Raw genomic sequence first — 26,185 nt, 5'->3', positions numbered from 1 at the left:
GGTTTGCGGGCAGTGCTGGGTTCCTCCTGGCTGTGGGAGCCTCCCCTCCTGAGCACTGCTGAAGCGGCAGTGTCCTCTCCAAGCACACACGTGCAGGTGGCAGCAGGAGAGGAGCGGGGACTGGAGGGAGGCACCCGTGAGGGGAGCCCAGAACCATAAAGGAAGTCCCTGTGGCGGGTGGAGATTCAGGGGTTGAGAAGCCAGAGTCTGCATGGGGTCAAGGGCAGCACTGGGGGGCTTTGTAACTGTCTGGGGATACCGAGGGACCTGAGGGAGGGAGGGGCCCATGCTGGCTACTGTCAGCAGGGCTTGGCCCTGCTCTGGGCACTGCCTGACACCCCCAGTCCACCAGCCATTGATGTAGTGGAGTGACCCATGGTGCTGGTGGTTGGGGAGCCCAGAGCCCAATCCCGTGTCAGAGGCTTATTCTGCAGAGTCCAGTTGGACCCTGCCCAGAGTCCAGATTTATCATCTGCCCCTTCAGATCCTCCTTTCTATCAGCCTACGGGGTAGCCACAACCCCTGGCAGGGGTGTCTGTGCCTTAGAGGCGTGAATTGCCTGAGCAGCCCAGGTCCCCAGAGAGGGACCGTCAGCAGAGCTGTGCACTATGTGACACAAACCAGCCTGACCACCCCCCACCTAATAACACTGAAAATGAGATTCTCTCCCTCCCCAAAGCTGGCCTAAGGTAGGGACCCAGATGCCTGCTTATCCAGGCATCTGTCAGACACAGTGGCAGCTGCACTTGGTGGGTGGAGTGGGAGGCAGCGTAGAGCTGGGAGGAGACCTGCGCTCCTCAGCACTCGGACCCCGGGGCCATTGGATTGTCTTGGGTCCAGGGTGGTGGGGGGATCCTCTATCCCATCTCCTCCCTCTGCAGGAACTGGTGGGAGCGCTGGTCTTTGAAGAGGGTGGGTACAGGGCGGGGGTTGGGGTTTCTTCCCCTCCTTAATCAGAGTGGCCTTGAACTGGGGTGTGCAGTTGGGGACCCCTCTCCTCTGGCAGCCAGGCCAGAGAGAAGGTCCAGGTGGAAAAGGTGCCAGGGATGTGGCCCCAGAAGCCTGGGGACCTGGAGAGAGCCTCTGGGTGTGAGCTGTTCGGGAGAGGATAAGAGAGGGAGCCAGCACCTGCCTGCCTTGTGCCAGCCAATACCATCCCTGCTTCTCCACTGGCCCACAGGCCACCAGCTGGCCCATTGTCCCCGGTGAGAAAGCAGACCCTGGGGGGGGGGCTCTGTGTGGGCAGGGACTCACTCATGCACGTGTGCCTGGCAGGGACTGTCAGGGAAGAGCCACCCTGGGCTGGGGGCAAGGAAGGAGGAAGGGGGGGTGGCAGGGACACGGATGGGAGGATCGGATAGTGGAGGCACAACCAGAGTCAGGGAGGCAGCCCTCCACCTCCAGAGTGGAGAACGGAGCCCCGCTGTGCTCCATCAGGTCCCCTCCTGTGCTGTTGGCAGTGGGCAGTGTGCGGGGCCTGTGAACAAGAGATAAAGAGTTCAGGCAGAGTGTTTTTTCTCACTAACCGTGGATTTGTGTGTTTGTTCAGCTGGTGGCTCTGATAAGCCCTATTCTGCCAGATAAAAGCCAAGCAGCCATGAGGGGGGCCTGGGGAGGGGCGTCATAAAGGGGCCTCCTCCTCTGTGTCCGGAATCCCCGGGTCATCCCCTCCCCCAGGGAGCCCAAACAAAAAGGGGTCAAGGTGCAGGCTGCTGCGTAGTGTCCTCCCTGGGCACAGCTCCTGGTACCTGGGGTCTGTCCAGAGCAGGCAGCCTTTGGGCAGGGCTCCCAGAGAGCCCGCCATAGGAGAAGCCGGCCCGCTGGCTCCCTCGTCTGGAGGGGCAGAATGTCTTCTCGTCTTCCTCGGAGCCAGACCGCCATGGGCCCAGTGATTTGTCTGGGCCCTGCAGCCACCGACTGGGTCCCTGTGAACTCCCTGCCCTGTCTGTCCGAGGCACATCCCTGAGCTGAGGTTCACATCCCTTCCTGTCCCAGCGTGGCCATGACTCTGTCGGGCAGTGGTCCACTTTTGATGAACCAGTAGAGTCCTTGGGCTTGGATGTGGCCCACTTGGGCTTCATCAGCCTTTGAGCAGAGCAGTAGTGTCCCCAGGACCCTGTCCTCCCTCCCTGCCTTTTCCACTGTCTGTGCCAGGAGGGTGAGGGCTGCGGCTGGAGCGGACCAGCGGGGTCCTGGCCATATAGCTGCCCCTGCTGCAGGGCTGGCTCCTCCACCTCAGAGCGCGGGTCCAGCTTTCTAGTGTCTTTGCCTTTTGTCCTGTCGCCGAGCTGAGCATGTCGGGCCTGGCGGGGGCGGCATTGTGGGGACGCTGGCGAGGCCGCCGGCTGGGCCGCCGGCTGTAAGATGGCTGCCAAAGCCTAAAATGGCTGCCAGCAGCGCCCGGAGCAGCGCCTGGAGGCGCGTGGCGTGGCCGTGCGGCCTCGCCTTCCCTCCACTTGCTACTTAACAGTGGCTAATGGTGACACAGGAGTGCCCTTCGGGGCAGTGTCCTGTGCCGCAGGGGTCCCTCCTGCCTGTCACGCTCTGTGCCTGGGGCTGGTGCACCTCCACCCCTTTGTCAGGCGCTCTCCTCCCTGGCTGGGCCTGTGCACACCGCCTCGGGCGGCGTGTGCGCAGCCTCCCTTCCTCACCTTTGCAGTGGGCCAGCAGTGCTCCCATGGGTGGACTCTGAGGCTGCCTACCCCACCGACTGGGCCCGGAGGCCTTGGTGGGATGGAGCTGGCCCTGGGATGAGCCCACGGCTCCTGGCTCCTGGCTGGGTTGGGCAGCAGGGTCAGGGCCACATGCTCCCTGCTGGGCTCTGCATGCCAGTTCTGAGGCATGTGCCCTTTCCTGAGGCCCGCAGTGAGGGAGCCCTGGTGTGGGCCACCTGCCACCTAGGTCCCTCAGCTCCCTCCTGGACAGGCCAGGGATCCGGGGATGGGCCAAGATGAGAAAGTTCACCCCTTGTGACACTAGGGCACAGAGAGTTCGCCCTGCCAGGGAGGTCTTGTGGCTCCCTCCACAGTGGAGAGTGCCACCAGCCAAGATATGGCCCCAGCCAGGATCCACTGTCTCTGTCTGCAGGCAAAAAGGGAGGTGTTAAGCCAGAGTCAGGGGCCCGCGGGCACTTTCCTTACAATGTTTTCTTGATTTGTTAGAACAAGGTTTATTATTATTTTTTGAAATTAAAAAAAGAAATGGAACAAGGTAAAGGATGGGGAGAATGGGGCCCCAAACGGTCACCCTTTTCCACACACATCACCTCAAGGCAGGGAGCCAGGAGCGTGGCCAGAACTCCCAGCTCCAGACGTGGCAGGGCCTTCACTCTGAGAGCAGGGCCGCGGCAGCAGGCTGCAGTTGTGCATGCCAGCCCAGCGCCCAGCTCTTTCCCTGTGCCTCTGGGGACAGCAGGCTGAGTGCAGGTTGTGGGGAGGCTCAGGGGGCAGGGTCACTCTGAAGAGCTGAACAGAGCCCTGGCCAGCACCACAGCCCGTTCAGATGCCACCACACCACCGGCCTTGCAAGCAGCCAATTCTTTACCAAGCGCCTGCCTTCTTCCTGCCCCACAACCTGCCCCACCACCCTGCCACCCTCTTGCCAGCTGTCGTGTCCAGGCAGGCATTCTGGAGGTCCCCGTTGTGTCCCTGGCACACAAAGCCTTGAGGACCTGGGGCGGGGGTGGGGGGCTTTCCCAAGCTCAGCAAAATATTCACACACACACACACACACACACACACACACACACACACACACACTCTACCCTGCCCCCAGCCCTCTGTGAGCTCCACTGCACAATGGGCCCTTGTCTTGGGGCTCCCTCTGAGCAGCTGTGGCACTGGGGCATGAGACAGCCTAGACAGGCTGGCACAGAGCGGGTGGTGGCAGGGCAGACCTCCCGCTCAGGGTTGCCAGGCTCTGCTTGCAAGCACAAAGGTGAGGTGGGGGAGGTGCGGGCCCACAGGACTGGCTTCAACTGATGAGGTTAGGGGCAAGCATACTCCTCGGGACCCTTGGGTCCGCCACAGCCACAGATGACCCTGCTTGCTGGCTTCTTTCCTGGGCACCTCCTTGCTTCTAACTCTTACTAGCGCCATTCACCCATGGGTGACTTTGTTCCTCAGGGGACATTGGGCAGTATCTAGAGACAGTATGGGTTGTTACTGTTGGGGGCTACTGGCATCTAGCATGGAGGCCAAGGGTGCTGCTAAATACCCTGTAATGCACAAGATGCCCCCACTCCACCCCACCCACCCCATGGAGAATGATCCAGCCCAAATGTCAGTAGGTTGTCAATAGGCAAAGAAACCTGCACTGGGCTAGAGCTATTTGTCCTTCCCTCTGCTGGTCTCCCTGGGCTGGCTGGGGAGAGGGCACTGGGTGAAGTTGTCTGCTGGCCAGGGTGGGCCACCCTCCCCGTAGAGCTTGAGGGCAGCTGCTCAGCTGCAGTTGGTGCAAAGCTTTGCCCCTGATCCATGCTCCCCTTTGTGTCTCCTGCAGAATCCGGACAATCAGATAGTTCAAACCAGCAAGGAGATGCGGACATCAAACCACTGCCCAACGGTCAGTGTTTCCTGCCCACTACGTGCCCACCCCCCCCCCCCCCCCGTCTTTGCTGCCCCACCCTCTGGCCTGGCCGACTGGGATTCTCCTTCCCTCAGCTATCCTTTGACTGAACTTGGGTTGCCCTCCCAAGGAGAGGGACTCACCTGGGGCAAATGCCCTCTTCAGGGAAGACCTGGGAGCTAGCCTGGAGCCCACACAGGGCTGGGAGGGAGGGAGTCAGAAACAAGCGGACAGCCCCCTCCCAAACTTGCCTGACTCACTAGCCCTTTTCCCTCTTAGGGCACTTAAGTTTCCAGGACTGTTTTGTGACTTCCGGGGTCTGGAATGTGACGGAGCTGGTGAGAGTATCACAGAGTAAGTGAGTCCTTCCTTCATGCTAGGGACCAGAATTGGGCTGAGGTTGGGCTGAGGTGTGGGGACTTGGACCTCACAGGGCCCCCGTTCTGATGGGGTCTTAGATCAAGCAAAACAGAGAAGGGACTTCCTCTGTCTCTTTGGCCATAGGCTGGGTGGAGCAGAGTTGTCCAGAGAGCCCCAGCCAGCTCTAATCTCTGCTGCTTTAGGGAAAAAAAAAAAGTCACAACCAAAGGCTCTTCCCTGAGGAACCCCAGTGGGGGTTGGGGGGAGGTTTTCTCAGCAGCACAGGTGGCCCACCTTCCTATCCTGTGTCCCTGCAGCAAACCCCCCGGGCTTCTGGGAGCTGCTCACGGCAATTTACAGGCCCTGTGGGGCCTCTGGTACCTTCTAAACCTCACCAGCCTCTTACTCTTCCCAGCTCCTGTGGCAACAGCGTCAGGGCCCAACTTCTCGCTGGCCGACTTGGAGAGTCCCAGCTACTACAACATAAACCAGGTGACCCTGGGGCGGCGGTCCATCACCTCCCCACCTTCCACCAGGTAAGCCTAGCACTGCCGCCTTCGGTCTGCCCCAGATGACCCCCCGTTATTCACAGTGCCTGGGCCTGGATGTTTCAGGATGTTACCCCTTGTTGGAGGTACTAGCTCGCCGTGGCCTGGACCCACTGTACTCAGCTACCCCACTGAGCTTCCTGTCACACAGCACTTGCCCCTGGGGACCAAACCTGCACAAGTCTTGGCTAGAAGTAGAGTCTGGCAAGGTCTCCTCTTGGAGAGGTGGCACTTGATCCCAGACACATGGCAGAGGTGGTGGTTGGGGGACGTGGGATGGATGCTCCAGGCAGCCTCCCTCCAGTCAAAGCTGGAGAGGTTGGCAGGGCCACCCCAAGAGGACTTTGGAGACCTGAGGAAGGCGTGTGGACTTCATCTAGGGCGGCAGAGACACTGAAGAGTTTTGAGCGGGGCATGCTGGGGTTGTGTGTTCCAGCAGCTCCTCCAGCAGTGTGCGGGCAGGGCTGACAGAGTGGGGAGGCCAAGCCTCCGGGCTGGGCTGGGGAAGGGTCTGAGTAGGTGGATTACGCTAGAGAGAAGGGGAAGAGTTGAGAGGTGCTAGCCGGTAGTCAGTTGGCCTCATCAGGTACATCTTGCAGGGAAGAGTCAGGTTCTGTCTTCTTTTATTCATTTTTATTTTCTTTTAAAGATTTATTTTTTAGTTGTAGTCAGACACAATACCTTTATTTATTTATTTATCTTTATGTGGTGCTGAGACTCGAACCCAGGGCTTCACACGTGCCAGGCGAGCGCTCTACCACTGAGCCACAACCCCACCCTCATGGTTCTGTCCTCTTTTAAAACTAGGATTTTTTTTGTTCACTGTGAGGTTTTAGGCTCTGTGTGTGTGTGTGTGACTAGCGATTGAACCCAGGGGTACTCTACACCTGAGCTACATCCCAACCCTTTTAATTTTTATTTTGAGACAGGGTCTCGCTAAGTTGCCTGGGCTGGTCTTGAACTTGTGATCCTCCTGCCTTGACCCGCCAGAGTTGCTAGGATTACAGGCATGTGCCACCATGCCTGGTTACGCATTCATTTTGAGTTTTTAAAATCTTTCATTAAAATATTCTTTACCTTGATGACTGAGTTTTGTGGTACCTCTGACCTTTTTGTCTCTGAGAGTACCTCACTGGCCCTTGGGGACTGACAGGAAATGGTGGGTGGGGCAGAGGAAGCAGGTGCTCCTTTCTTGGATGGGCCCTGGATGGACCATAAAGGGCTCCTGAGGGAGCAGATTTTGGAACTGCCTTGCTCTAGGGAGCAGGTGGGCTGGTCTCAGGTTGGGCATCCAGGGGAGAGTCCAGAAGCAGTGCTACGGGCTGGCACCTGCTCCTCACACAGGGGGCTGTCGATATACAGTTCTCCAGCCGGGGCACCCAGTGACTCCTCGGAGCCTTGGCCCATCTGACCCTCTCTTCCTTCCCCAGCACCACCAAGCGCCCCAAGTCCATTGATGACAGTGAGATGGAGAGCCCTGTCGACGACGTGTTCTATCCCGGGACAGGCCGCTCCCCAGCAGCTGGCAGCAGCCAGTCCAGTGGGTGGCCCAACGATGTGGATGCAGGTATGGGCATGGCAGTTCCATCTCACCCAGACCCAGAGCAGCCAGAGCCTCCACTGACTTCCCCATTGTCAGGTGGCACTACCAGTCTCCCTCCTAGATTTCTGAAGTGGGCACACCAACTGAAGGAGGGGAGTGGAGGCAAGGAGCTGGGCCACCCCTGAGTGGGCAGCAGAACTTATGGGCATGGTGGGGGAAAACCTGCAAGCCTCAGGTGCCCTGTGGTGGGGGGCTATGGCCTCTGCTTCACAGCCTCCTCCTCTTGATATTTCTGCAGATATTGCCCAGCCTGGTGGTCCCCAGAGTTTAAAGCCATTTTCTCAACCAGGGCCCCAGTGGCATTTGAGACCTGGTCACTCTGCAGTGGGGACAGCCCAGTGCATTGTCGCGCTGGGTGGCATCCTTGGCCTCCACCTGCCAGATGCCAGTAGTAAACACTCACTCCCTGTTTTGAGGAACAAAAATGTCTTCAGACATCGCTGAATACCTGCTAGGGGACAGACTCGTCCTGGCCTCAAGGAGGCTAGGGCCAACTTACAGAGAGATTCAGAGCCCAGTGAAGAGCAGGCAGAGCTGTTTTTAGACCAGGCGGGGAAGCTCTAATGAAGGGTGAACTTCTGAGAAGCCTGTAAGAAGCAGCTCAGACCTTTGCTTCCCTCTGATTGGCCTACGCATGTGGAGCCCACCCACTTTCACCTCCAGTGTTGGCTGAGGGTGTAGACAGACTAGAGAGCTCAGGAGGGAGTGTGTGTGCCCATGCGTGTTCGTGCGTGTGTGTGTGTGTGTATGTATGTGTGTGTGTGTGTGTGTGTGAGAGAGAGAGAGGGAGAAAGGGGGAGAGAGAGGAGGCTCATTGCAGGGGACCCTGCCTGACATGTCGGACCTATGGCCTGTGTAGGTCCTTAAGGGATGAGGGTCTTGGGGCCTGGGAGTGCATATCTGCTCATGTGGGATGTACACAGGGCATATTTGCTCTGGACAGGGCTAGAGACAGAGGACTGGGCTTTATTCATTCAGAGTCTGACCTAATGGCACCTTGTCTGCTACAGATTGGGGTCAGGGATGGGGGTGGCCAGTGGAAAGGCTACAGATGCAGGCTCTGGCTTCTGCTCTTGGCTCCCGGGAGGAAGCAAAGCCTCCAAGCCTTGACTGAGGGAGTGGGCTCAAGACCCTCTAGACCTCTAGTGGAGACTGGACTCTGTGGGAAGAAGCCCCAGCATGAGCGTGACTTTGGTGGCCCTTCCAGTGTTTCCTTGTGACAAGTCCTGGGCTAGCATGGCCCATACTGCTCCTTGGGGGAGCCTCTGGTGGCACAGAGAGGGGGAATTGAGAGGACCCAGGAGACTTGGGCTGCATCCCAGGCCCCTGCCAGGACCTCAGTCAGGTGATCTCTCCTGCAAGACTGCCACTGGGGTGCCTTGAGGCCCCATCTGCTGCCACTTGCTCCTGGGAGGAGGGCTTCCAGGACCCTCCGCACAGACCTAATATCCAAGGAGCCCTCTTCTTCCTGGCCCCTGCTTTTTCCTTCTTAGCTCTCTGCTCTCGCGCCTGCCATTTCTGCTTCTTCCTGCAGTCCTGCCGTGCACGGCACCCCCAACATCCTCCTGCAGCACCCCCAGCTCCCTCCCCCTCCTTGTCGTGTTTCCCTGGGCTGCGACAAATCGCCAATTAAGCAGCCCAGCTGCAGGGTGGGGAACAGCTGGGGAGGCGCTGTTCTGCAGCAGGGACAGCTGTGCACAGCTGGTGGGGGGCTCCCTCCCCCCACCATGCCAGCTATCAGGTGGCACACAGCTGCCGCCAGATAACACCTCTGCTGGCGGCTGGGAGCTCACCCTTCCCCCGCCTCTTTCCAATGCCGTTGTGGCTCTTCTTTCTCTGTTCTACAGCCCCCCCCCCCCTCAACTGACTCAATTTGTCCCTCAAAGATGGCAGCTCTACAGATCTGCCTCCCCTCCACCTCACCTCTCCCAGGAAGAGAAGTTCAGCCCAGGACAAGGTTCAGTCCAGATGAACTCCCCCAGAGACCTCATCCACTGGGAGCCCTCTTTGCCCTGGTGTCTTTGGGATGTCACACCTATTGGGCAGAGATGCCCTTGGCTGGTAGCTTCTGGCTCTTCGAAGAAGCTCAAATAGGGTGTCTTCTCTGTGCCTGTCTCCTGCAGAATACCACTCTGGCACCAGGAGCAGAGCCCATCCCCAGCCTCCAAATCCCCTGAAAAGGGGCATCCTTTTCCTCTGGCTCTGCCCCTAGGACCCACCCAGGCCCTCTGGCCCCACTCCCTGCTGCTCTGTTGGATCTGTGTCCCTCCCAGGGCCCCTGACTGTGTTTTCCCTTCCCAAAAGGGAGCACTGGTTTCTTCCCACCAGAGTGGCCCAGGGCCCAGAGTACCTCCTGGGCTTGGCCCTTTGGCCCCCTTCATCACAGCCATCACCCAGGCTCTCAAACTGGCTCCCTAGGTTCCTCCTGCACCCCATTTCTGATGCTGGCCCTGTGGTACCCCTTTTTATTCCCTTATGTGTTTGTTAGTGGGCAGGATGGGCTCCCCTTGCTCAGCCCCAGCCCAGCACATGCAGCCCATGTCATGCAGGGGCTTTATTTTCCTCTCTTGCCAGAAGCACCCACGGCCAATCTGCACATGGGGCATGGAGGAGCCCAGATAAGGCATCGTGGGCAGGAGGCCTCATGGTGGAAGAAGGGCTGGCAGGGGCACCCCGAGGATAGAGGGAGCGAGCTGCTGGCTTCCCACCTTTCCTGCTCCCACCCTGGCCTGGCTAAACCTGCCTGTGTTGCTGCTTCCTCCCCCCAGGCCCGGCTTCTCTAAAGAAGTCAGGAAAGCTGGACTTCTGCAGTGCCCTCTCCTCTCAGGGCAGCTCCCCACGCATGGCTTTCACCCACCACCCGCTGCCTGTGCTTGCTGGAGTCAGACCAGGTGAGAAATGGGGGACCTGGAGCGGGCAGTATGGGAGGTGGCCAAGTGCCAAGGGGAAGCTGACCAGGTGCAGGGGCCAAGACTGACTGGATGACAGCCCAAGGCTCCCTGTGTGGGTGATGATGTGGCAGCAAGGATAAGTGGGACGGGGGGCCCTCTTGCAGCACCACCCCCTCTTGCAGCACCACCCACCACCAGGCCTAGCCCTGAGTCTGCTCACCTGGTTCCCAAGCACCCTCCCACTTGCTTCTGATACCCATGTGCAAGAGTGTGTGGGTGCATGTGTGTACTGCATGTTCACTAGGAACCTCCTGAGTCTCCTCCAACCTGCTCTCCAGCCAGACAGGCCTCAGGCCCAGTTTACCTCCATCCCGTCAGCCATAGTGGGAAAGCACCCTCCCACCCTGCCTGCCTTTGGCTCTTCTCTACCAACCCCTAGCTGAGCCCAGGGTCTGGTCTCCCAACATGAACCCAGGGTGGCATAGATTGAAAAGACCACTCTGCCTGGTGTAGTGATGCAGGAGGCTGAGGCAGGAGGGTCATGATTTTGAGGGTAGTCTGGGCAACTTAGCAAGAGCCTGTCTCAAAACAAAACAAAAACGTCTGGGGGTGGAGCTCAGCGGCAGAGCACTTGCCTAGACTGTGTGAGGCCCTGGGTTCCATCACCAGGACTGGGAAAAAACAACACTGTTTAGAGCCCCTGGTCTCCTGCCTTGTATCCTGGGGCAAGCAGCTGCCTTCTCTGGTTTTCTCTGCCCTTTTCCAGATGTGAAGGGCTGGGCCTGGGGGACAGGTGGCCCCTGGGAAAGGGTTCCACCTGCTGCCTTGAGGGCGCATCTCTCCCTTCCGTGTCTCTAGTGTGAGGAGTGGGAGCAGGCAGGAGGTTGGGGGGTGTCACTTGGGGAGCTCCTTCACTCCCTTGCTTTTTTCTTCCCTCCCTGGTACCCACCTGGTAGCATGAGGCCTGGGCACAGGCCTACATCTGTCCACTGTCTCTCTAGCGGGCTTCTTTGCTCAGGACACAGAGCAGGGAGGTTTACCTTCTGGCTTCCTCCTCAGGGCCTCCTGGCTGGGAGCCCAGAGGCAGCGGGTGCTGGGGCAGGGTGTGGTGGCCGCAAGGTGGGGGCAGGGATCCCAGGCAGCAGGAGGGCATCAGGCCCCACTCTGCTCTGAGTCAGTTTTTATGAACTCCAGAGAGAAGCCAAGTTTCCTTAGCCTCCTAATGAAACCAGCTAGAGCAGCTGATTGGAAACAGACCGGAGAGGGAGGGCCCGTCAGGAGAGGAGGCCTGTGCCGGGGGGACTGCGTGTGCAAGGGCACGCGTGCGAGGGCCATGGGGCTGAGCACGTGAAGGCAGCCTGTGCTGGGAGTGGGAGCATCCCACGTTGCACTCAGGAGGTGTGAGTGTGTATGTCCAGTGCCTTTCTGGCACCAGCATGGGGCAGGTCTTTATCTAGAGCCCAGTAGCTATCTGCCCACATAGTCCCTCACCCAGGCTTCCCACAGGGCCTGTACCCCAGGAAAGCCAGTTGTTTATCTTCAGCATAGAATGTCAGAGGGTGCCAAAAACACAGTCATCAAGATAAGTAATATTTTAATGCATTATTTAAAAAATAAAAAAAAAAACTATTACAAGAAGACATATGATAAGCTGGCTAGGGTGGCACTTAACCTGTAATCCCAGATACATGGTGGGTGGAGATGGGAGGATTGCAAATTTGAGGCCAGCCTCAGCAATTTAGTGTAATTGTGTCTCAAACTAAAATAAAAAGGCCTGGGGTTGTAGCTCAGTATTAGAGTGCTTGCCTAGCATGTGTGAAGCCCTGGGTTCAATCCTCAGCACTGAAGGGAAAAAGAAAAAAAAAAAGCATACGATAAGCAAATAACAAGCTAAACGATTTTAAACAGAGACAGGATCTCTGTCTGAGCAGGACCCTGCTTCACCTGTCTCCTTGTTGTAATACCCAGCCTAGTTCCAATCACATCTCTAATTTTTTAAAAGTTTTAATTTCTTTTTTTTTTTTTTTCTTCAGTACTGGAAATTGAACCCGGGATTTGAAGTGTACTGAGCCAAGACCCCAGCCCACCTTTTGCCTATAAAAACAAGTGGCTGGCCCTCAGGCCCGAGCCTACTAATTTGATTATTATCTGGGTATTTTGGGGGTTTTTCTGGTTTTATTTTTGTGGTGCTGGGGATCAAATCCAGGGCCTCACACATGCTTATCTTTAGTTTTAGGACACATTAAATGTCACTGACCTGGATGACAGCTCTTTTGGTGCCTGTCAAGTAGCTGTCCTGCCTCACCCTCCTCCCTCCCCATTCTCCCTCTTCCTCAACATCCTCGGCCCTGGATCACCAGTTCCCCTCTGCCATGCCCCCAATGCTGCCTCCTCAGCCCTGATGCCTTTCTCTTCTTGCCCATGTGCATGCAGGGAGCCCCCGGGCCACAGCGTCAGCCCTGCACTTCCCCTCCACGTCCATCATCCAGCAGTCGAGCCCATACTTCACACACCCGACCATCCGCTACCACCACCACCATGGGCAGGACTCGCTGAAGGAGTTTGTGCAGTTTGTGTGCTCGGATGGTTCAGGCCAGGCCACAGGACAGGTGAGTCCAGAGGGCCCCAGGAGCCCTGCGGCAGCCTCATCTCTGCACCTCTGTCTGTCTGTCTGTCTCAGGGCTCATAAGGAGAGGGCCCACTTGGGGCTGGAGCAACAGGGAGGCAGTCTTACACACACCTTGATTTTTCTGGGTCTGGGGTTGAGTGTCCAAGCGTTATATCAGGGCCTATCCATCAAGGTCTGGAAAGGTGGAGGGCATCAACGTCTGGGCCCATCCTGCCTGGGCTCCTTGCCCTCCCTGTGGGCCTTATTTCCTCAGCAGAAGTGAACCTGTGATCTCTCCATCCAGGGCTTGAGCCCCCCACCTCCCAGTGCCCCTCTTACACCTCAGAGATGCAAGGATTTGACAAGGTTCCAGGCAAGAGTTTGGCATGGCTGTTGACATTTGCAGCTGTTTGTTCTCTGTGGTGTGAGGCTGCCCTGGGCACTGTAGGATACTGAGTAGCATCCCTTGCCTCTACCTGACAGATGCCAGGAGTTCCTTTCTGCTCCCCAATTGTGTCAATCCAAAATGTCTCGGATTTCAGTGAGCTGTGTGGGCAGCAAGGCCGTGCCCAGATGAGCAGCTCTGTGTGAAGGGAGGCCCCAATCCACGGAGCTGCCATGGATTCTCCTGTCAGCAGGACTCTTAAGGGGTTCCCAGGACCATTCTGGTTTTACCGTGAAGCTCTTCTCAGCCCTGGGGACAGAGGAGATCCCCAAGAGCCTCAGGGCCCGGTTATGCAGCAAAGGGATTATCCTAGGTGGTGGGCCAGAGATGACCCCAGGTGGGACGCTCAGGTCCTCGGGGGTCACTCTGGGTTGGGACACGTTGTCTTTAGACCTCTGGGAAGGTTCTGTAGCCCAGGCAGCAGGCTGTGCTGTGAACAGCCCCAGCCCTCTCAGCTGGCTGTGGTAGCCTGGATTCCTGCTGTGAGAGGTGTGTGTCACATTGGTGTCGGGGAAGCTCCAGGGCTGTGGCCAGAGGCAGCCCAGCGAGAGTGGCCAGCGTCCTCCATTCGGCTGGTGCTGTCTTGGTGCACTCTGCGTAGAGTGGGCATTTGCTGTGCGCTGGTATGTGATTAGAGATGGGCCTCCTGGAGCCGCGGCCTCCGGGCTCTCCGTCCATCTCTTCCCTCCCTCTTGCTTTCCTTTCTCTTTCCTCCTTATCTCCTTTTCCCCTTTGCCCTGTGAGGGCTTCCCTGGCTGACTGCAGCTCCTCAGGACACTGGTAGCCTTGCCCTCCTCTCGGGACAAGCGTTGTTCTGCTTTCAGGGGCGTAGAAGAGTAGACCTGACCTTTGGCAACTGCTGTACTTCCTTCAGAGATGTGGCAGTGTCGATGGGGAGCCACTAGCCTGTGCCCTGGTTCCCAAAAGGCCTGATGTCAGGAACGTAGAACTGAGAGGCCAGGAATGCTGCCTTGCTTGCCTTTTCACCTAGGCAGGCAGGGCTTGGAGTAAAAATGGAGTGGACCTAGAGACTGAGGGCTGGGTCTTGAGCTTCTCACTTGACTTTTCAAGATTGAGATCTCATTTTGCTTAAGAAGGTTTTCTTCTTTTGCTTCAGAGAAAACACTGCAGGCAGGTTTGCGAACAGGCACCCTGATGAAGCAGAGTATAGCCAGGCTGGGGAGCAGCCTCTCTGGGTTTCCTCTTGTAGTCTGTCATCTGAAGAGAGAGGAGGGGGATCTGCGGGGAGCCTGCTCCAGAGGGCCATCCCTAGGTTCAGAGAGGAGATGAGAGCCAAGAGTCACCAGCATGCTATGGAGGAATCTGATGTAGCTGCAGAGAGCCAAAGGCCAGCTGAACTTGCTGTAGTTCTCAGACTTACTGTGCACAAGAGGAGTTCACAGGCCCTCAGCCCCAGAGCTTCTGTTTCGGTGGGGTTGGGGGAGGGCCTAAGAAGCTGCATTTTCCCCCAAGCTCCCAGGCAATGCTGGTGTTGCTGGCCAGGAGATCCACTTTGAAATCAGTGATCTAGAGCCTAGAGAAGAAACTTTCTAACCTCCTCAAGAATCTGAAGTTATTGACTAACTTTGCAGGAAAATACATGGAGAAACTTTATAAACAATTGCAGGAGGGTTCCCAGGCACCCTGATAGCTTGTCCTTGGACCCTAGGGTAAGGCATGCACTGATTTCATTAAAAAAAAATTTTTTTTTGAGGGGACTGAGGACTGAACCCAAGGATGTTCTATTACTGAGCTATATCTGCAGCCTTTTTTATTTATTTTTTTGAGACAGGTTCTTGCTAAGCTGCCCAGCCTGGCCTCAAACTTGCAATCCTCCTGCCCTCAGCTTCCAAGTAGCTAGAATCACAGGAATGCAGTACCACACCTTGGCCACACACTGGTTTCAAAGAACCAAATTAATAGTAGCCAAGGGCAAGTGGAGACACCACTAGGAGAAGGACAGAAAGAAGATGCTTGAGGAGTTGTGTTTTGGAGAGGGAGAAGAGGTGGCCAAGTGAATGGGAAAGTCACAGACCCACTGGGAAGGCATGATTCTGAGAGGCAGGAAGACTGGCTGTGGCTCAGCCTTGTTTGCCCACGTTGGGATGGCCAGGCCCACATCTTTAACTGTAAGATCAAAGTGAGGAGCCATATCGGCTCTCAGGTGAGGTTGTAAGGTACCGCAGAGTCACAGGAACTTGAGATATTTAAAACCTTGATTTACACTCCAGCCGCAGCTAACCTCCCAGCCTGGTTGAAAGTTACTTCAAGAAACAGAATGTTGTACATCACAAACTGTAATGCCTTATCAGACCGAGCCAGGACTAGCCCTATCGGATAGAATTAGTGGTTTAATTTACTTTTTCATTTTTTGGTACTGGGGATTGAACCCAGATGCTTTACCACTGAGCTACATCCCCAGCCTTTTTATTTTTTTATTTTGAGACAGGATCTCGCTAAGTTGTTTAGGGCCTCTCTGATTTGCTGGGACTTCCCTTGAATTTATGGTCCTCCTGCCTCAGCCTCCAGAGTCTCTGGGATTACAGGCATGCTCCACTGTAGCCAGTGAGATTAGCAGCTTAGATACTCCTAGGGGAGACAGGCTCTGAAGGCAGGAAGGAGGCAGAGGCCACCCTAGGGCAACAAGTGCTGCCTGGGAAGCTTGTGTCTCAGCTCCTGGGAACATGAGTTCAGGATGCCCAGAGAGAAGGAGTGGGGATTCAGGACTATTCTATTTTTTGTCTTGATGGAAGAATGAGATAGGAACCAGGTTGGCCATGGAAATGAGGAGAGGCAGTGCTATTTGGATCTGGGTGTCACCCCTGCAGAACTGGAAATCCCTGCCCTTTCCAAAAAGACACCTAGCACAAAGGGTCTCCAGCCTGACACAGACAGGGACCAGAAACCACTGCATGCTTTGTCCAAGGCCTTTGAGAATTGTCACCGTCAGAGAAGCAAGAATAGTTGAGGGAACAATTTAGAGGAATAATATGTCAGACTTAAGTGCTGGTCATTAGGGATAGAGGACAAAGGGCTAAAAGCTAAAGTCGAGCCGAGTGAGGCCTGCACGGGTCAGCTGTGAGTTCTGTGATTTTAAACTGCAGCAGGACAGCAGGGCAATCTCTCTTGGTCAGTGGGACTCAGTACTGCCCATTTCTGCCATCTCCAGGCACCACTCGGAGGTCCAGGGTGTCCTGGAAGAACAGGACAGAGAGCAAGGAATGTGATTCAGGAATCTAGCTGGTCCCGCCGAGAGGAAGTGTTCTCTAAGCAGGACTTGAAGTAAAGTGCCTGGTCTAGGCCTGAGCACCAAGGGCACAGAGCTGACGGACACACTGTTGCAGAGGGGCACCCCTGGAGTGTCACTATTACTGTCTTGGTGAAATGAATGAGGACAGAATGACGGGCTGACTTCAAGCACTGGGTGGGTGGACTTCACAGAGTTTGTCCACTGATAGGAGGAGGAGCACAGGGACCCCCCACGGGTCTCATAGCTGGGTGATCAGAAGGGCAGAGCTTTGCCCCATAGGGTAGGACAAAGAGCTGGGGCTGGGCCTCCCCATGTCTGGGCTGTAGGTGGGCATTGAGGGTGCTGCCCAGAGTAGCAGGAGGCTCCAGGAAAGAGGCAAGGGAGCCTTTGGCAACTCCCTTCTCTGAAGCCAGAAGGCTGACCCACGAAAGGCCAGGCACAGGGCCTGGAGGAGGAAACTCAAGTTTGAGGCCAAAGAGGGCATAAAGGACAAGGAGTGGATCCTGGTGGCCTGACCTCCCTGGCTCCTGAGGGCGTCGTCCAGGGAAGCACTCTTGAAGAACCTCACGGAAACTGGAGCTGGCAGCAGCGCGTTTTCCTCCCTGGCTGTTCTTTAGAGAAAAGGCCAGCACCCCACTGTCCACAGGCGCTGAGGACACTGGCTGCCGGGGCCCAGAGTGAGCTCCTCCCTGCCGGCGTCCTCCTGAGGCTGTGCCAAGAATGGATGCTGGACGGGCCTGCAGTCCTTGGCTGGTCAGCCCGCCCGGCCGGGCCCTGGAGGGAGGCCCGCATGTGCCTTTGGGGGATGGTGGGGGTGAGCTGGCTCGTCTTTCCTGCTGTGGGAGAAGGTCTTCAGGAGTGTGAGAACGCTGAGTACAGTTGCACGCATTGCTAGGTGGCACTTTTTTTGTACCTAAAACATTTTCCTTAAGAAATAACAAATCACCTGTCGGACGACCCCCTTCCTTTCTCCCACAACTTCAAAAGAGGACTGAAAAAAAAAAAAAGAGAGAGAGAGAGAGAGAGAGAGAGAAACACCCGAGAGACCAAATAGAGGCCTTACACCCTTACCCATCCTGTGCCCCGGATGAGAGGACCTTCCCAATCCTGCATCTTCCACCGGGAGCGCCGGCTCTCCGGAGCGAGCTGGTGCGGCCGCGCAGGGGAGCGTGTGTCTGTGTGTGATGTGCCTTCATGCGTCACTCTATTTATGTTGTTCGCAGCCCAACGGTAGCGGCCAGGGCAAAGTCCCGGGGTCATTTTTGCTACCGCCGCCGCCTCCAGTGGCCAGACCTGTGCCCCTTCCTATGCCTGATTCCAAATCCACCAGCACTGCCCCAGACGGCGCCGCCTTGACTCCTCCATCACCTTGTAAGTGGACGATGAAACTGAAACCACAACGCCCAGCGTCCCCGGCCCATCCAAACAGTCTGCACCGCAAAAGAGAACAGCCCCACACCCATGCCAAAGCCCCCAGCCCAGAGCGCCACGGAGCCACCTGCCCGGACAAGAGCAGAGCCAAGCCCCCAGCCACAGCCTCCCGGGCCTCTGTTGCGCCAGCCAGCACCCCATGAGCCCCCTGCCTGCTGCTCCCAGCTGGGGCCCCTGGCCCAGGCCCCCCTGGGGGGCGGGAGGGACAGCACAGTGGGGTGCCAGGCCAGGGGTGCTGGCGCGGGTGGGAGGGGGCGGGGAGGCACAGCCATGCCATCTTCATGCCTGATTGCTGTTTTTTTGTTTTTTGTTTTTTTGTTTTTGTTTTTCAATTTTTTGTTGTTTCGTTGTTCCTACACACACACCAAGAAAATTAAATGTGACCACAAGGCGACGCCACCACCATCCCCTTTTTGCCTTACCTCCCTTACCTCCTTTCCTGGCTCTTGGGCCTCTAAAGATGCAGGAGGCCAGCCCCTGACCCCCCACCCTCAGTCTCACATTTGGTTTCTCGTTGTTCCTCTTTTTTTTTTTCCTCCTCCTCCCATCCTTTCCCCTTCCTTCCCCTCAATCCCTTAATTCCTTTCCTAGGTTGATGTTCCAAGGACAAGGGAGGGCTCTGGGCCTCTGCTACTTCATCTCTCTCTCTTTCTCCTCCCCCCCCCCTTTTTTTCTCTTTTCTTTAAAACTGGTGACAAATTTTATCAAAAGGAAGAAAAGAAAAAATCTGAGTCAAGAGGCCCCAGGTAGACCCGACGTGAAGGACAGGAAAGATGGAGGGTGGGCTGTGCGCTGTCTGTGGGCAGGGTGGCCGAGGGTGGGCAGGGCCCTGTGGCTCACAGGCCATAGGCCAGGGTGCTGCAGTGGTGGGCGGGTGGCCCACCTCACTGCTGTCTGTTGGCCCTGTTTCTCCTCCTTTCTCTCGGTTTGAGTTCTTCCCCCCATCCTTCTCATGCCATCTTCTCATCTGCATCTACCATAAGACACGAAGTCATGACCATGGTCATCTGAAGTGGGCAGGGTTGGAGAAGGGAGTTCAGGCCGCAGGTTGGGGGGCACTTCTGAAGAGAGGTGGACAGAACCTGGTGAGCATGGGGTCCCTGAGTATAACTGGTGTAGGGCAGGGGATGGGCAACCGGTGACACTCTTTTTCCCCTCTGGGGACATCTTCCCTCCTGGGAGTACAAGGCCTGTTCCCTCCTGTCGGGCTCTAGCCAGATAACCCAAGAAGAACTCAGGGGTGTTCGGTTCATTTGCCACCTGGGGCTGCAGGACAGCTGTCCCTAGGTGACTGAGCTTTGGGGCTCTGCCAGGCACTCCGGCCTCCTCTTCCTCTGTAGCCTTGGCCCATTTCAGGCTTTGGGACCGTGAACCCTTTGGGCCAGGTGCATTGATCAGAGAAGAAAGGCACAGGCTTTGCTGCCCCAGGCCAAAGCTGAGAGGTCAGCTCCTACGTCCTTCTCTGACCCCATCCTTCCTGGCTCAGTCCTTTGTTGGGTCCCCTTGGAGTTCCCCACATCACCTACCCACTCCTTAGGACTGCCCAGGGTGCACTTGACATGGCCTGAAAAGTGGTCTGAGAACACTTTCCCCACGCAGGGTGGAGGCAGGCCACCTGGGTGCCTGGGTCCAAAGCTGCCACCCTTCTTTGGACCCTCTCTTCAAGTAGGAAAGCCAGGATACCCACTGAGGGCACATTAAGGACCAGGTTGTCCCCAACCCTGTCCAGTATCTCAGTAGGGGACAGAACTGGGTCCGAGAGACCTCAGCTACAGCCTCCAGGGCTCCTTCCTTACCCTGGGCCCTGAAAGAGGCTGCCTGATTGAGGCTGCCAGGGCTGGGGGAGGGTGGGGTGTGTGCTTCTGGTCAGGAGAGGACGAGGGGCCCCTCGTGTGGAGGAGGGGCAGGCTTGGAGCCTGGTCTTTAGCACAGGAGCCCTTGGCCCAGCCTAAATTTGGCAGCACAGCACAGTCTAACCCAGTCTCTCCCTCTCAGCAGTCCCGAAGGGCAGTACCCAGGTGGCCCAAGGCCTGACGGGGTCTCTCCCTCTCTCCCTGCTCCCACAGCATTCGCAGCGACAGGCGCCTCCTCTGCCAACCGGTTTGTCAGCATCGGACCCCGGGACGGCAACTTTCTGAACATCCCACAGCAGTCTCAGGTAGGAGACCACCTGTAAGCAGGCGCAGATGGACAGACAGGGTTGGGGACACCTTGATGTGAGGGAAGAGGCTGGGGTCTTTACAGCTAATCAGGGAGCAGGCGGAGCTTCAGGACCTAGACTTTTGCATGCCCAGCTGAGCCTGCCTCCCCAGGCAGCCCCCAGGCTCCCTGGCTAATCAGCTAATTGGATAATTAGCTCTGACAGCCCTGGCCCTGGGGAAGGCGGCCAAGGACCCAAGGCTCCAGGCGCTTTGGGCCAGGCCTGGTGGAAGCAAAGATGGAAGCCCGAGGCACCCTGTCAGGAACAGGGACAGCGTCTGCTTCACTGCCCTCCCACTGCCCCTCCCTCCCAATACTGGCTGGAAGTCCTGCCCCATACACCCCCCACCCCGCCCTCCCCTTTTCCCTGGCTTTGGGTGGGCTGGGCAATGGTGGAGGAGGGACAGAGTGGGCCTGGTGGGCTGAGTGCCCAGAGACTCTGGCACCAAGGGCAGGGCAGGACTGGCTGCTGCCCTGGAAGCCCCTCCCCCAAGTCCCAATGGGTCCTGTTAGGGGTAGCCAGATTGCTGGAGCCCCCAGTCCCCACTCCCCTCTTCTGCTGACACCATCCCTACTTCTCTTAAAGGGATAAGCCCATCCTCAGCCCCTCTAGCTGGAAGCCCCTGGACTTGGCCTTGCACTTACATGTGGATGTCCCCTGTGTACCTGTCCCCAAAGAGGTTGAGAATAGTCAGCAGAACCCAGGGCTCTGGGAGCTAGGAAGGACCCACCTCAGGAGCAGGGCACACCAGCTGTTGAGGGCCCATGGCTTTCACAGGGCAGGGTTTCAGAAAAGAGTGTGCAAATGTCTTTCTTTTGCACATTTTACAAGAACACCTCCTTGTGGACTTTCTTGGCCCTGGGAAAACCACCTTTGCCCAGAGCCCCAGAGCTACCTCTGTTGGTTCCTGTTCCGCCTCTGCTCTGAGGCCCCCATCCAGAGAAAGTTAGTGGATGGAAGTTTTGTGTGTGTGGCTTGAGAGCTTGCTTTCTTTCTTTCTTTTCCTTTCCTTAAAAAAAAAAAAAAAAAAAAAGCCAAAAAACTTTGTCAAACTTCAAACTTCAGAGCTCCCTAGTGGCAAGGAGGGGAGGGGAAGGGAACTTCAACCCCCTCCAGCTTCCCACCCCCTTTCCCCAGAGTCACGTCTGACCCGTCTGGTTTCCAGGAGCAACCAGACATGATGTAACACCCAGATGAACTTGAACTTGGGGGTGTTGAGAAGAAAAACAATGGCTCCGAGCAGGGGCTGGAGCCAGCCCCCTCTGCTCTGTGCCAGGGAGGCCGAGAAAGCCCTGCTGGCAGAGGGCGGGAGGGGGTGCCAGAGGAAGGGACAGCAGGCGGGCCTCCCCTCTGGGCTCTGGGCTGGCATCAAGGGCAGGGCTCACTTACTCCCTCCCTCTTGCCGTACCCCTGGCCGCCTGCAGCTCTGCAGTGCGCGTGCTTGACCACTGCCAGAGCCCTCCCAGTTCAGTCAACCCCTCTCTCCTCCTTCTTCACTTTCTCTGCTGTCTTTGCTTGGACGTTTTGGGGCCAAGGCAGAGTTTGAGGCAAGTCTGGTAAATAACTTCTCTTCTCCCATGTTCCCATCTTGGGCTCTGGGCATTCGGGGAAGGAATTCTCTGCCAGGGTCTAGGGCGCCTGAGCAGGCAGGTGTGTCGAGGGGGCAGCGGGAAAGCCAGAGCAGGACATGCTGCTGAGCAGGAGTCCCCGGGCCTGGGGCAGGCGGGCGGCTGCAGTGGGCACAGGGGGTACAGTCAGAAGTGGTTTCCACAGTAACGAGTGACTTTTGCTGATCCCTAGAGCACCAGATGGAGAGAGAACAATAGAATGAGGGAAGAAAAGAGAATTTTAGCAATTTTGTCATTCCCTGGGCAGCGCTTTTTACTTAGTTTTAATCAGTTTTGGACTTGGCTCAGGAAGCAGGGAGGGTGAGCAGAAAAGCCACTCCGTGCTTGGCAGCAGATCTTCTGTTCTCGGGACCTGTGGGGAGGTGCCAGGGAGCTCCCTTGGAACTGCCTTTGTCCCCAGCTCCAGGACTGGAATCCGAGTCTTCCTCCTCTGAGGAGGGCCCCCAACCTGAGATTTGGTTGTTGAGCCCCCTGCTGTGAAGCTCATGAAACCCCAAAGGGGCCAGCTTGGGGCCTTGGAATGATCTGCTAACAGACAGGGCAGCTAGAGCCCTCCCTGTCCATGTTGAAGGAGAGATGGCTCCGGAGCGGGCTGCCCCCAATTTGGGAACAGTCGTACAAGAGTCCTGCATAGTCATTTCTTATGAAGAGGGGTCCCATAGACTGCCAGGGCGAAGGGCGCGGGATGGGAAGCCCAGGAGCTAGCTGCTGCCCTGGCTCTCTTCTGCTCACTCTGGGGTGCTTCAGACCTGGGTTTCTGCCTCATCTTCATCAGACCCCCTGAGCCTCTGCTTGGTTTTTACTCGTTTGACAGGTCAGACTTGGGGCAGGTGCTCGGGGAATGCACAGAGGGAGGACAGGTCTCCTATGAGCATATCTTCCTGTATGTGACAGGCGGTTCATCTCTGCTAGCCAGCAGTGCCTGGTCACTGTGGCAATCCCAGATCCCACATTTATAGATACCACAGATACCCATCCACTGTGGTGGCTACTGGCCACATGTGGCTGTGAACATTTAAATGAATCAACTAAAGAATATATAGTCAGAATCCATATTGATTGTGCTGAGAAACCATTTGTGCTACTGCATTGGACAGCACAGATAGAATTTCTGTTGTCACAAAAAGTTCCAGAGATCTCTGAACCCTATCCCCCACTGCTTTTGTTTTTCTTAAGAGGGATCTTACTATGTTGCCCCGGCTGGTCTCCAACTCCTGGACTAAAGTGATCCTCTGCCTCAGCCTCCTGAGTATTGGACTACAGGCATGTGCCAGTGCACCTGGCTTCTCTGAATCCCTTTCTAATTCTCACACTCAGTGTCCCATCTCACAGTGAATAACATCATGTGGTCCCAACCAGAACTTGAGTCGTGGATCTGGCCTGTAGACCATAAGCTAACCAATATTGGAATAATAAAGTAAATATTGGAAAATTTCACATGAAATTCTGTTGCACTTCTAGCTTCTTTTGAAAAGTTGGTGGCTCCAGTCACCAGGGCTCTTACTCCAGTGTGGAAGGCCAGGCTCTAGACAGGGTGCAGGCATTCTGTCCACTACAGACCCTGCCTCCTCATGATCACCACACTGGTAGCAGTTAGGAGCATGAATTCTTCACTGCCCCCTGCATTTCAGTCCTAGCTGTGTCACCCTAAGGCTGTGTGGCCTCAGGCAGGGCACCTACCCTTTCTATGCCTGGCTTCTGTGAGGGGCTGGGTAAGGATAGAATGAACACATCTGGCATGCGTTCTGGTAGTTAGCTCTGTCTGATCCCCACAGACCAGCAACTGTGACCCAGTCTTGGAGACCCCCATTTTGTAGATACAGTCAGGTGTACCCAGCCTCCTGACCCAACCCTTGGCCTTGGGTCTGGACTGTAGCCTTTGATGGAGAGCAGATTGCAAGCTGCCCTGCCTCTGGGGTCTACCCAGGGTGTGCTGGGTGCAGAGCTGCTAGACAACGCCCTGTATGTGGGAAGGTGGTGCCCCCTGCTGGCTTCATGAGGGAAGGACGCCCACCCCAGGGAGCCTTGGGTCCTTCCCCAGACTCTAGTGCCCTAAGGGTAAAGGATCTGCAGGGTGGGCTATGGCCCCTCCCCCAGGTCTGGCACTGCTGGGGACTGAAGCCATGTGGTTCCCCCGCCCCCAGCCTTTCAGCCTGTGGGACTTTGGCTGGGATGTTCAGACGGGAATTTCTGCTTTTAATCCAAAGAGACAGAAAGAAAACTCAGCAAGAAGCTGGGCCACCCCCACCCCACTCCTCAAACCCCTCTGGGCACAAAAGCTCAAGCCTGGCATCCTCCCCACCCTCCAGGACCCACACAAAAACCTAAACAATTGCAAACATGGCCAGATCCCAGGTTTGTGCCAGCGCCAGCCACGGGGGTCCCACCCGCTGGGCACTGTGCCCACGGGAAGGCCAGCTGGACTCTAGCACTGGGGTGCAGGGTCTGGGGGGATTCCCATGAAGGGGAGCTGCACTTCCTCCCCAGTGGTGGGTCAATTGCCCAGTACCCTGGCTCTTTATAGCTGGACTTTGAGCTGGATCCTCAAGGAATCAGCAGTCACAGTGCCAGGGACCGTGCCCCAACTGTTCTCAATATTGCCTTTTTTTTTTCCCCCCGGCTTCCTTTCAGTCCTGGTTCCTCTGATAAGATCGACAAAGAAACAGCAAAATGAAAAGAAGAGGTTCCTCAAAAGGGGGGAGAAGAAATTTTGAGACATGGAAAAATCCCCCAGCCCAGCCCAGCCCCACCGAAAAGCAAAAATTAGATGTCGTCAGCCACTCAGCCCTTCTCTCCTCCAGCCCGGGGACCCCTGCAGGCCCCCGAAGCAGCCCAGTTCTCAGAGAGCCCTCGGAAGGGGTCTCAACGGAGCTGTGCACCAGCAGCCAAGCAGAAAGAAACATGCAAAACGGACTCTGCCAGGCAGAGGACAGACAGAAAGAAAGGATGCGGCAGGACTGCCTTCTCCCCATCCCAGCCCGGCCTTCTAGGGAAGGAGCAAAATTCCCAAACAGAGCAACCAGCACAGTTCTGAAGGGGCCTGGCCCCCACCCTTACCCTTTCTAGGGAACCCCACTCTCCACTCCAGCCTGAGCTTTCCTGGGGAGCCTGGAGGACCAGCTTGTGAAGATAATGGGGTGTAGGTTGGCGAGCTCTCCCTTCTATACTTGGCCCCCTCCATCTCTCCCTTCTTGCCTGGGTTCTGGCTTCTACCCCTAGCTGCTCCAGACCAGGTGAGAGAGGCCCTCGGGTGGGCAGGGGGTACCCCCTGGAGCTACCTGCTGCATCAGCCCAGAATGGAAGGTGTTCTGCCATTCCACCCTGAGCTGTTAGGGGCAGTTCCTGAGGCCCCAAACCCCTTTGTACAGTCCACAGGAAAAAGATGGAATGCTCTAACTGATCCCGCCCCAGCTTGGGACAGGCCTCCTATTCCCTCTCTCTGAAGACCAGGAGGGCTGTCCCTATTCCCGCCAGGAGTGAAGGGAGTTGGGCTCCAGGTCGCCCCTGCGCCCCAGCCCTGCATGCAGGTGCCCTCGCTCCGCCCCACTGGTCCCTGCCCCTGCCCCTCATGCTTACAGCACTGCTGGGGCCAGCCCGAGATGGAGCAGAAAGGGGACCCCTGGAGCCAATCGAGGAGGATGAAGCAGCTTCTGCTGCTGCGCCGGTTAAGCTGCCACCTGCGCTTAGGTAGGCGTCCTGCTCGCCGACTTTCAGTTCTTTTGGAGGGTGTTGGGTGTTGTCCTTTTCAAAAGTGTTTTGGAGCTTTCTGTCCCCCACCTTTCCCACCACACCCACCCCCCATGGCCACTTCTCTCTGGATTTTAGCTGTAATGTCTTTACTCTTTATTTAGGGGTGGGGCAGTCATTGTTTGGGTCTTTGCTGTTGCAATTGGGAACTCCTCCTCTATTTGAGCAACTTGGGAACAATTTGGTAACACACCACAGGAAGTAGCTCCCCCCAAGTCCCCTCCTTCCCCAAAGGATGGTGGGGGCCTGTCCAGAGGTTCTTTAGAAGTCCCCCTGGGAGGGAGGGGAGCATGAGCACGCCCAGCCCCCTCCAGGGTGTGACTTGGCCCCTCTGGCTTGTCTTTCTGTGCCTTACTCCCTCCTTCCTGCGTCTCCTCTCCCTGACCCCCTTTTCAAGTCCTTGTGCCTCTCTTTCTCTCTTTCTTAACGGTATGAAAACACAAAGCACAGGTCAGGATCCTCTGAAAGTCAATCAATCCAACATTGCACCAGTAGGGGTGGGTTATGGGCTTTATTTATTGAGAATCTAGTTTGTGAGGCTGTAGCCCTGAGCTGGCGGAAGGAGGGAAGGAGCCGTCCGGGGAGGAAGGAGGGCCATTACCTGGGGCTGCGCGGCTGGCAGGTGGTGCCTGCTCCCCAGGGCGAAGCCGCTAGGTGGCTGGCCCCAGGGGCGGCTTCTGTTGGAAATTGAGCGAAGCCCTCCCCCGCTCTCCTCGGCGTTCCACGCTGAGAGGACCCCAGGGCTGAGGGGCAGGAGATCCCGTGGGAGACTCCCGGGGCGTGAGGAGCAAGGCCCCGGGGTGGGGGGCCGGGCGGGCCGGGCGTGACGCGCGGTCAAAGTGCAATGATTTTTCAGTTCGGTTGGCTAAACAGGGTCAGAGCTAAGAGGAGCGGAAGGGGGGTGGTCC

At 56.8% G+C, this 26,185-nt stretch overlaps 1 protein-coding gene across 8 annotated transcripts in view; it reads left to right on the top strand.

The window, feature by feature from the left end:
- Nfix (nuclear factor I X) overlaps window positions 1-25,734 on the top strand; it is a 95,911-nt gene extending 70,177 nt beyond the window's left edge. For 2 of the 8 annotated variants that reach the window (XM_027955132.3, XM_027955134.3), the window contains exons 3-11: window positions 4,501-4,563; window positions 4,846-4,920; window positions 5,342-5,462; window positions 6,905-7,041; window positions 9,846-9,968; window positions 12,402-12,577; window positions 17,495-17,642; window positions 19,769-19,860; window positions 22,707-22,974. In XM_027955132.3, the coding sequence (XP_027810933.2) occupies window positions 4,501-4,563; window positions 4,846-4,920; window positions 5,342-5,462; window positions 6,905-7,041; window positions 9,846-9,968; window positions 12,402-12,577; window positions 17,495-17,642; window positions 19,769-19,860; window positions 22,707-22,865 (1,094 nt within the window). In that variant the 3' untranslated portion in view covers window positions 22,866-22,974. Of the gene's footprint in view, window positions 1-4,500; window positions 4,564-4,845; window positions 4,921-5,341; window positions 5,463-6,403; window positions 6,495-6,904; window positions 7,042-9,845; window positions 9,969-12,401; window positions 12,578-17,494; window positions 17,643-19,768; window positions 19,861-22,706; window positions 22,975-24,161 lie in introns of those variants that run through there. The other 6 variants (XM_027955136.3, XM_027955137.3, XM_027955135.2 and 3 more) reach the window with 6 other exon arrangements.
- Window positions 25,735-26,185: the final 451 nt, after the last annotated feature.

The sequence above is a fragment of the Marmota flaviventris genome, chromosome 1 (assembly GCF_047511675.1).
Source record: "Marmota flaviventris isolate mMarFla1 chromosome 1, mMarFla1.hap1, whole genome shotgun sequence".
Classification (NCBI taxonomy): domain Eukaryota; kingdom Metazoa; phylum Chordata; class Mammalia; order Rodentia; family Sciuridae; genus Marmota; species Marmota flaviventris.
Note: the sequence above shows the minus strand (reverse complement) of the source record. Positions and strands in the feature narration are given on the sequence as shown.